Genomic DNA, 11,675 nt, shown 5'->3' on the forward strand with positions numbered 1-11,675 from the left:
TGACTGGCTCCTCATCAGGCTCCTCATCTGTACCATAGCTAAGACATCCTAAACCGCCTCTTTGAACGATTGGCTCCTTCACAGCTGGAGCAACATGCGGCTCTTCCTTCCCCAAACCAGCTCCTGCAATATCCAAAACAGAAGAATCTTCCTTCAATTTGCTCCCAATCTGGGGCGAAGGTGTTATAGCAGAAACATGCATAGAGACAGGCATATCAGGAAGCACAAAATAGGATTTCTTTTCAGAAAACGTATTACAAGTGACCAGCCACATGGGGTCTTTCTTCTTAGCTGTCTGGGCAAAGACAATGGAGTGTTTCCCTACTTTGAAGGTCAGAGTCCCTGAGCCAACATCTATAACTGCACCAGCAGTGTGCAGAAATGGTCTACCCAATATGATAGGAATGTGAGCATCCTCAGGCATATCTAGTACAACGAAGTAAACAGGGAAAAAGAACTTTCCTATTTGCACGGGAATGTCCTCTAAGACTCCTATAGGTTGGACCGCAGATCGATCAGCCATCTGTACTGTCATGTTTGTGACTGCAAACCTAGTCAATTTCAACTTCCTAGCAAGACCCAAGGGCATGACATTAACTCTGGCTCCTAGGTCACATAAGGCCTTCTCAATAGAAAAGGTGCCAATACTACATGGGACAGAAAAACTACCTGGGTCTTCTAGTTTGTGAGGTACTGTATGGGTCAAATAGGAACATGACTCCTCAGTTAGTGCGACAGTGTGCACAGTTTCAAGGGACTTCTTTTTAGACAAAAGTTGCTTCATAAATTTCATGTAAGCAGGCACTTGATTAACTAACTCAAGAAAAGGAACTTGTACGTTTAAGCTACGAATAACATTTTCAAATATATTAAACGATTCCTTTCCTTCGTCGGCACCAATCTCTCTGGATAAGGGGCTGTAAGAAGTAACTTAGCCCTCTCCTCTAGGTCTCTCATGCCGGCATCGGTGGATTTAGGCTGAAAATCCACTACCTTCTCTTTGTTGTAGCTTGACCCTTCTTCAGACCGTCTCAAAAATGAACCATTAATCGTCGTCGGGTCATACTTCGGAACCGGGACTGACCCATCAGCATTTGGGTCTGACCTCAATATTTTCGGAGTAGTCGTACCCCGAAACAAGTGGTCCCTCAAGTTATTTGGCATTGGAGGACGAAAAGACTCACCATCAGCAGCGTTGTTAGTCGATCGACCATGAATGTCAGTCGATCGACTGACTTCTACAGGAACAATAGTTGTTTCACTTCGCTGACTGGTCGATCGACTGGGTATGTCAGTCAATCGACTGACATACCTGACAAACGTCTTTTTCTTGCCACTGTTTACCACGGCCTTTGTCTTGCTCAGTTCCGCCTCATCTTTTTCAGCGATATCCTCAACCATAGCGGGCCCATCAAGGATAGACCCACTCCTCAATGTAATTGCATTAAGGGTCTCCTTTTGATCAGTCTGCGTTGGTAAATGTCCCGAAGCTCGAGTTGTATTCTTACTTGCCAATTGAGCAATTTGGCTCTCCAACATCTTCATCCCGGCCTCTCTAGCTTGAGACTCTTTCAGCAACAAATTTTTCAACTCATTGAAATCATAACTTTGGGATTGTTGTTGCTGCTGTAGAATATACGGAGGCTTTTGATATGGCTGCTGCTGCTTATGAGGGGGCACATAATTCTGCTGTTGCTGCTGCTGTGGAGGTGGAGTTGGATTTAGGACATTTTGGCTACTCCACCTCAAGTTCGGATGGACATTCGGCTCAAAATAAGTGTTTGTCGGCCTATAATGTTGAAAGGCAGCACAAGACTCATAGGGATTAGGACAATGGTCTGAAACATGTCCCTCAGCTCCACATCTTTCACAGACGAAAGGACCGTCTGACACAGCATTCACTTGACAGATCCCTCCTTTCGAAGCTCCTCCCAACTCGTACTTATCAAATCTCGCAGTAAGGGCCTCTAATGCAGCTACAAAAGGGGATTCAGCACTTCTCCTTTGATTTCCCCTGGAATTTCCATACTCAGCATTATGGGTGGCCAAATCATCGATAATTTTCCACCACTTAGTCTCTCCCACGTTCTCCTGGAATCGACCATTGGCTGCTGCATCCAGGATAGCCCTCTGATCGTCATAGAGCCCATTATAAAATTGATTGCATAGGCTCCATTTCTCGAACCCATGGTGTGGAATAGTTCGCACCAACTTCTTGAAACGGACCCATGCCTCATGAAAATTCTCATCCGGACCCTGTTTAAAGCTCGTGATCTGAGCTCTAATGGCATTCGTCTTCGAGGCAGAAAAATATTTCTTGTAGAATGCCAGGGCCAATGACTTCGAATCCGTGATCCCATTAGCAGCTCGATCCAGGTCTCGGTACCACTCCCTTGAAGCATCACGAAGAGAAAAATGAACATAGTTTCCTTCACCTGGTCTTGGGTCACACTGGTTGGTGGGGGTATGGAACAACAGTAATCGATGAATGTCTCCATATGTTTGGCTGCATCTTCATTCGCAGCTCCCCCGAATTGGTTTCTCTCAACCAAGTTGATATAGGATGGCTTCGGCTCGAATTTCCTATCTGTCCCTGGTAATGCGAATCCCTTATAGAGATTCTCAGCTATCGGCTCAGAGTGACTGGCTATACTCGCTTCCTCAGCCATGTCTGGAGATGTGACGGTCTCAGCTGAAGAAGTGGAAACGGGAGATGAAGGTGGATCTTCCTCAAATAGAGCGTTCTCGTAGTAACTAGACAGAGTACTCAACTCTTCCTCTGTCAGCAATACCCTAGATGATCGTCTCAACTCACTCAAAGTCTTCTCAATCTCAGGATTGAACGGTAGTAATTCACCACCCTGTGACCTGCGCATAAGAAGAAACTACAAGTAGAATATGAGAAAAGTTTAAGGAAAAAATGTCCCTTAAACTAAAAGAAAGACTAAACATAAACAACTAATAATTTTAAACAATTGCCTCCCCGGCAACGGCGCCAAAATTTGATGCATGTCGTTGTGTGCACCAAAGATAATATTTATAGTCCAAACTACTACTATAGCTAGTGGCAGTCAGGGTCGAACCACAAGGAGGCGATGCAATTATTAGTTTTCTAATTTTAGTCTAAGGTAACAAATGTGAGGGGGATTTTATTTGAATTGGTCTATAACTAAAGGCAATAAAATGAAAGCAAACTAAACTAATAGATGAAATCAGATATTTAAAAGGGTGTTAAGATGGTCGGTTCACTATAGTTTCGGCGGCAGTATACTAGGTAGGTCTAAAACAAACACGTAATACGGGAAAATAAGAAGTCCTCTCGGTCCATTCTTAACAGGTAGCATCTTTCGATCTCGCTACAGGTCCCTAATATCACTAATGCTAACTTTCGTCCTGGCTAAACTAACTCATCTTTCGATCTCATTAATCTAGTCGTCTTAATTAGGTAGGCTATCTCCCTTCCCTATCTTTCGATTCTTATTGGGTCGGTCAATTCCTAGGCATTCAACTAGTCGCGTGCACTCGATTCGTCAAACATAGCAATTAAATTAATTAAAACGAAGCTGAACTCACGTGGCCAGTCGATCGACCAGGGAACCCAGTCGATCGACCATGGCGCGATTTAGGTCGTACTATTCTAATGCCGCCTACGCTACAGATTCCCTACATCCTAGCACGAGGGATTTAGCTACTCATACTGGAAATAATAACAACAATAAACTTAACAATTAAAACATTCGAATTCATGATTAAATTAATTAAACGAACGATTAACATAAAACAATAAATTGGCTTCGGGAGATCTAACCTAGGAATTCTATACTACGAACGAAAGCAATAAAACTGAATTTAAGAACAGAAAAAGTACCGTATGAAGGAATTGTAAAGGGAAGATCAAAACCGAATGCAAATAGAAACTTTATTAATGAAAGAACAAACTAAACTAATGATTATTGAATTGTATGTAAAGAACTAGATGATAGAACTGGATTAAAGCTTTTTTTATTCTGAAAACCTAGGTTACGTTATATAGAATACAACGTAGTTCTTATTTCCCAAAACCTAACTACTATGGGCTTCCTAATTCTAGATCTCTTAATTCACGCAGATTAACGGTGTGGTCGATCGACCATTTCAGCCGGTCGATCGACTGGCCTATGCTGAACAGTAGCTCCTGTAAGTCGTGCGTTGGTCGATCGACCATGAAGACCAGTCGATCGACTGCTATAGCTGGTGCTCGGCTTCTAAATTCTTCATAAAATTATCTTTCAGGCCTCGAAATGCGCATCAAGTTCATTCCTCGAGTAAATACTTCACGTCAAATGCAATGCAAGGTATCGGGGACGGAGTTAGCTTGATTTCCGCTGGATTCTTCACATTTCTGCAATAATGTACAAAAACGCGAAAGTAGACGGAAATAGGGGAAATAGTAGCATAAACTACACAAATGAGCTTTGAAATGCGTGTAAAATGGGGTGTAAAACATCATATTTAAGACACGCATCAGTATTTATAGAGAAATGTGGGGTGATAGGTCGATTGAGTTTGCTTGGAGGCTAAAGAGATAGCCCAATGAGGCGTGAGCCACCTAGTGATTGAAAGGGGTGTACTGTCCCTTTCAATTTGGACGTGGCCTTTGCTCTATCTATTGTTTGGTTGGTTTGAGTTGTGGTAATAAAATAGGATGTCGTGTTACACTATGGGCACCTAATAAGATGATTTTGGGTGTTACTTGAGGTAGGTGTTTTGTGTTCTTGACTCGGGTTTGACCCGTGTGAGTCGAGATTTGAATTTGGAGTCGGTTTTTGGCCCGGTGTCGGTTTTGACTCTAATTAGGGGCCTTTTAAAGGAAATGACATGATAAGGACATTCACGGAATTATTTTTGATATTCGAGACTCATGTTGACTCGGGTTGACTCAGATTGACTCGGGTGCGGGTTTCTGAGTCGGTTTTGGGTCCTAAGACAGTTTTAACTCTAAATAGTGTTATTTTAATGCAAATGAAGTTAGAAAACCATTTTTGAAATTATTTTTCATATCCGAGTAATGCATTAAACCGTCTCATGTATAGCCAATTCACGCACGCATATCAAAAATACGTTATAGTCCGATCATCATCGGGTGGTTTTTGGAAGGTGCAGATACTGGGTATCTACAGTTTCTGGCTTGCTCTTAGTCAGAAAATCATATCTCGAGTTCTAAGCCACTTCAAGGGCTAATTCCTTCTAGGAATGAAATCTAACATCCTTAGCTTTCATTAAAGCCATCAAAAGCCATTTATTTTAACCTGGATCAACATATACGAATTTTTGAAGACAAGACTGAATCCTGAATGTCATGACAACATCGATCAGTCTCTGAATTCATCAAAGGAGCTGGTCTGAATTCTCAAGGTCACTATCCAAATTATTTATTCAGCTTATTTTCCTCATCAATAAGAGCCTGAGCTACCAGGGAGTCCAGGGGAAGTTGCGCTAATTAAACTTAGAAGGTCCTTTAATAAATGCGTAAATTCAGAAAAGTCCAAGGGCAAACAGCTTGTTCTTGCTTTATTGATTCCATTTTCTTGCTTTATGTATTTGGGGTCCTAATCTCTAAATAAGGATATTGAGGGGGACCTGAAGGTCCTTATTAATTCAAAGGTAAGTCTCAAGGAGAGCCACACACAGTCCTCAAGAAGACAGCATTTGTATTGCCATTTCAGGAAATAGACAAGGCTACTTTAATTTTCAATTTTCTGAAATTTTCAGTAGGCTGTTTTATGCTGTTGAGTTCGTCCTCATAAGGAGACTTTGCTATAGTTTCTTAAGTTCTTTTGTAATGCTTTTTAAGCCCTAGATGCTAGCTTTAGTTTCAAGGGTCAAGATTAGATGTAGAGCTCTATATAAGGAGCCTTTTAACCATTGTAAAAAGCAGATTATGTTGAATGAAAAAAATTTCAGATTTCTCTCAAAAATTAAATCTTAACAACTTGTGAAAATTGCTGTAGTTGTAAGTCAGGCTTGGTGACAACCTGTGCTAGGCTATGGTTGTTGATCAATAACCTGTGGCAAAGTTTATTCAATCATGTGCACTGACTGTGGGTTGTCTGATCTTTGTTGTTGATCTAAGTTGTGAATTACCTGTGCTTAGACTATGGCAATCCTCAATTTGAGTCGTCCCAAATCATTAACTTTCTTCCTTGTGTTAATCTGTGGGATTGGAGTAAGTGACTATATCCTTGTTACATTTTCAGGTCCAACTCTCCACAATTGAACCCATTTCTAAAAGTTTGTCTGTCAAATTGGAAGAGTGAGTTATTAAAGATACTTAGATTGCCTGGAAAGTTCTGAAAATTTGCACAGAGTTAGTTGAGTCATTGAACTAACTTGTCATAAAATTTCATGAATTTAGGAGGTCACTTGGTATTTTATCTGAATTTTTGAAGTTCAATGCATTGAACCGTGTTAGTCAAGTTTTTAATCCTAGTTCATTTGCATTATTAACTGACCTAGATGTTTACACTGCAAATTGGTATATCGGAGACAGGTTATAACACAATTCCACCTTTGTGTTAGTCTTAGGATAAGCTTTGGTTGATATTTTATTATCCCAACTACATTAAAAATACAAAAATAGCCCAATGAGTGAAGAGAGGTTATCAAAGCTTTGGTTTGCTTCTTGAGAAATCTGTTGTGTGAAAGTTGTGGGCATTCTGATTTCTCTATGGTTAAATCAGTAGAAATTCAATATGTTCCTTCTGTGACAAGTCCTAAGTTAGAGCCTCATGAACCTGGCTCTCATTCCAAGTCCTTAGAAGCTGTCATTAAGATGTTAGAGACTCTAACAAGGGGAGCTAAGGTTGAAAGGGACAACAAAGGAACACCAACTCTACATGGAGCTATGCATGAGGATCTGGGATCATTTCCTCTTCCTAATACCAAAGGTAAAGCCCTACTACTCCCTACATTTGATGGTCAAGATAGTAGGAGTTTTGTTTCTCGGTTGTGTAAGGTCAAATGTTGTTTTAGGAGCCAATGCCTATCTTATTCAAAGAAATGTGAGTTGGTTTTCTCCTGCTTGAAAGGTGATTCCTTGTTGTGTTACAGCACCCTAAATTTTTCAATGAGAATAAAAGGGAAGGGTATGATGCAATCGTGTCATAAAGTTGAACCCTACATGAAAGAAAAGTATGCTCCTTCTTGTACTTTTGACAAATTAAAAGCTGATTTCTATGCCTTAAAACAGAAATCTTCTTGTGTCAATGAGACTGCTAAGTCATGTGAGAAACCTAAACCTATGTCTAAGGCAAACACATAGTCAAAACCTGAAATTGTCAAACCCTGTCATAAATTAGAATCTGAAACTATTGAGCAAATTGATTTGGAAATGACTCTTTCACCTGTTGAGGTAATCTGTGTGAATGATACTTGTATACCAAGGTATTTGAACCTCATGGAGGATAAATCTTTGAGTGTTAACCATGAAGGGGATGATGAGACTCATACTGCTATACCTAAACCCTTGAGATTGTCTGAAACAGGCTTTGTTCCCACCCACTGTGAGTCCAAAGACCAATTCCCTCACCTGGGTCCAACAGAAACAAACCCAAACCACTTGTTATTTGAGTGTCAAGCCAAAAAGATTAATCAGCCTGTATTCCCCTTCACTACTGAAATCTATGGGAGCACAGTCAAACGAGAGTCAGGAGAGGATTATTACTTCCTTCCTTATCCAAGAGTATCCAATCTAATCTTCAACATCAAGCCACACTCAATTTCTAAAACTTATGCAGTGAGTGATGAGAGTCCTGGTCTTTTCACCCCACACTTCCACTGCTACATGCTGACATGGCTATTGATGAGCTTGGGTCAAATGAACTCTTGTTTGCCCTCACTCACCATGAAGAAGGGCACACTGAACTTGGGAACACAAGGTCTGACATGTCCTGTCAAGTTACCCTGACAAGACAATACATCCGTCTAAAATCTTGCTAAAACAGCTATCATACATGTATTGGGATGACACCTTTGAGGCCTTATATGGGAGGAAGTGTAGGAGTCTAGTGTGTTGGGATGATAGCTTGGAAGCTGTTGTTTTAGGACCGTAGATGGTACAAGACATGATTGAAAAAGTTCTCTTGATTCCTAAAAAGATGAAAGTAGCGCAAGACCAACAAAAGAGCTATGCAGATTTACATCGTCGTCATATTGAGTTTCAGGTAGGTGACAAAGTTCTTTTGAAGGTGTCACTTATGCGTGATGTAATGTGATTTGGAAAGCGATTTAAGTTGAGCCAATAGTTTATTGGCCCTTATGAGATTTTGGATAGAGTGGGTGAAATAGCTTATAGACTAGCTTTGCCACCAGCTTTGGATCTCGTTGATAATGTATTTCATGTGTCACAACTCTGGAAGTACATTAGTGACCCGTCTCACGTACTAGAGGTAGAGATAATTGATCTAGATGAAGCACTCATTTATGTTGAAGTGCCTAAGGAAATCTTGAGTTGCAAGGTACGTAAGACAAGGAATGGTGAGACTACGTTACTCAAAGTGTTATGGTCTAACCATAATGTGGAAGAAGCCACATGGGAGCTGGAAGAGGCAATGAAGGAGCGTTATCCACATCTCTTTGATTAGGTATGTTTGGTTACGGGGTCGTAACCTTATTATTTTAAGGTGGTAAGAGATGATCGCGCACGTTTTTGGGACATTTTGAGGTCGGTTTTGGCAGCGTTTTCGGTAGTATTTGGGGGGTTTTGTGAATCTTTAGTAGTGTTTTGGTTCTATAGTTGGGGTTTGTGTATACTTTACGCAGGTATGAGTATGAACTTCGAGGACGAAGTTCGTTTTTAAGGAGGGAAGACTGAAGAGTCTATCCAAGTTGAAATACTCGAGAGGGGGGCGGGGGGGGGGGGGGGGAATTGAGTATTTAAAAACTTATGCCCACTTTTTATTTTATATCTAAATAATTAATTACTTAAAGTTTATTGATTAAACTTTAAGTTAATTAACTAAACGATTTATAAACGTAATGAAATGAACGATAAAGAAAATTGGAAGGACACACGATATTTAAAGTGGTTCAGCTTCACACGTCGAAGCCTACGTCCACTATTCTCGATTAATAACTTTAGTACCTTTCTCCGGATGACAAAATTATTAACCCACTCGTATAACTAACTCTAGCTATAACTCGATTCGAATATCACTAGATATTCGATTTTGACTATCTTAAGTTACTAAGAAAGCACTTGATTGTTCCTCTAGGTGTTCACACAATTGAACGAGTAAAAACAATATGAAGTACTATTATCTTATAACGTAACCTAAGGAAATAACACGCAAATTAAGGAGCACGACTTTTTGTTAAAAGATTTTCAATTTCAAAACAATAAAAATACTCGATTAGAATTTAAACTCAATTTATTTGCAAGGAATTTTCATATTTCGAAAATCTTGTTAGATCAATGAACATCATGCGTATATATAGTAGAAGAGAGACACTAGGGTTTTGGTCAAAAGCCTAAGTGTGCCGTGAGGTATGATAGTTTGTTTCATAAGAAACAAATCTTATCTCTTCTTAATTTAATCTACTAAATATTTTGATTATGTAAATAAGGTAAATCTAATATAATTGATAAGATATGAAAATATCTTATAGCAATTGTGACACCCCCATACTCCAAGTGCCTTACCAGGACCACTTAAGGTATGAGAACGTCACCATCTCGGTTACCCGAGGCAATGACACTCAAATAGACAATAACGAAACGTATTTAAATGATAATAATGTTTAAGTGATACAAGCCAAACTCCAAAAACTGTTAAAAGGGGATGCAAGGTTCTCAAAACTGTCAACTTCTAAACAACTACAAAATGTTCGACACAGCAGAAGACTTCTAAAACTGCAACGTGATGACTCATCCCAGCTATCCCATGCACATCGTCTCATACCTGCTCAATAACTGCTCACCACCCCCGAATGGATCACCACAGTTTTTAAAACATTTAAACGAGGTCAGTACTGATTACATAAAACAAATGCCACAAAGAAATAATGTCACAAACAGCTCAAACAAATCCCCAGTCTCCATCTCCAATCTCCACACATCTGACTACACACAAAAGTGTGTAGCCTTGCCAGAGTACCCAACGCAACAGGTACTCCTCGCCGCCAGTGGGGGACCGCAGTCATTCCCACCTAAGCCCCGCTCATCTCCATCGAGCGATAAACCCATGTTCATTAATGTGCACATCCCTCCTGTGGCGGGGTCCACAGAAGGCGAATCAAGGGCGTGAAGCCACTCCCGCAAGTGACTCCACTCAGCCAGGGACGCACCCCGAAGATCAGAGATAGATACAAACCAATCAACCGTAGAAAATCCATAACCAACCAGATCAACCAACATTATACGTAAGCAATAGTCACAACAACCACCAGACCAACCAACATTATACGTAACCAATAGTCACAACAACAATCACCACACAATCATGTAACTAATACTGAGAAGGGAAACCCTACCTGGAACAGCAATCACCAAGATCGTCACAATCAACTAACCAAAATCGTCCTTCACTAAAATTTCTTCCTATCAAACATACAATCATACAATCACAATATAACATCAACAATACTCCCCAAAACCCCCAAATTACCCAATTAGGGTTTCAACCAACTTTAACAAAACATTATAAAAATTATATAAAAAGCTTACCCTCGACACAAGGATCACAACGGCGTAAAGAACGAGATGATCCGACACTCCTAGCCTTGGGGATTTTTTAACAATGCGAGGAACACACTTACGTAAATTCTTTTCTTCTCAAAAGGGGTTTTTAGAATGACAAAAGATATTAAGAAAGATGACGGAAGCTTTATATACTAATCCCGCATTATTAACAAAACCCGTCAAAATCAGCCGTAAAACACACTTACTCGATCGAGTAAGTGACATACTTAATCGAGTGCCCCTTACTCGATCGAGTGCCACACGTACTCGATCGAGTACCCATCAGGCAGACTACTGTTTTGCGTAAAAACATACTTACTCGACAGAGTAAGCCCCACTCGATAGAGTACCCATAGACATAGAAAACCGTAGTATTACAGTCTTACCTCCTTAAAAGGAACTTCGTCCCCGAAGTTCAACCCATACACAGAAACAAACATACTAACTCGATTAAGACACGACAACGCAACTACAAACTCAAAACAAACCCCCAACCTATAACACATGAACTCTTAACACCAACTCCACCAGCTATGCCTACCTCCATAACACGGCTCACGATATCGTATCTACTACGTCATAGTCTCTCTCGACACCAACTCCAAACACTACCAACTACTATCCACAAACGCTGCTAGCTCCATAACATATTATCCACTAGAAAATGCGATATCAAGACACTTATAACATCAAACGGAATGTTACAGTCTACCACCCTTAAAAGGAACTTCGTCCTCGAAGTTTACTCACACTCATAAACATCACCATCCCACTGTCAACACTCTCGAACTCCTAAACATCATCATCCAACTGTCAACACTATCGAAGTATTCTCCCATTCCTAAACATCGAACTACTACAAGCACGGCCATGACCTTTTAACAATATCAACCACAATACAAATCCATCCTTTATGCTACATCAACGCTCTACTTACAATTATACTACAACATGCACA

General features: G+C 40.3%; 1 protein-coding gene and 1 non-coding gene across 2 annotated transcripts; both read left to right on the forward strand.

Annotated features, from left to right (window-relative positions):
• The first annotated feature begins 2,182 nt into the window (after nt 1–2,182).
• On the forward strand, nt 2,183–2,289 carry LOC141616161 (small nucleolar RNA R71). Its single transcript, XR_012530528.1, has one exon. It is a non-coding gene; the product is annotated as a small nucleolar RNA R71 (small nucleolar RNA).
• A 5,801-nt stretch (nt 2,290–8,090) lies between these two features.
• LOC141614246 (uncharacterized) lies at nt 8,091–8,621 on the forward strand. Its single transcript, XM_074433005.1, has 2 exons — nt 8,091–8,201; nt 8,283–8,621. The coding sequence occupies exons 1-2, from the start codon at nt 8,091–8,093 to the stop codon at nt 8,619–8,621; spliced, it is 450 nt and encodes a 149-aa protein (XP_074289106.1).
• The last annotated feature ends 3,054 nt before the right edge of the window (nt 8,622–11,675 follow it).

Source organism: Silene latifolia, chromosome 11 (genome assembly GCF_048544455.1).
Source record: "Silene latifolia isolate original U9 population chromosome 11, ASM4854445v1, whole genome shotgun sequence".
NCBI lineage: Eukaryota > Viridiplantae > Streptophyta > Magnoliopsida > Caryophyllales > Caryophyllaceae > Silene > Silene latifolia.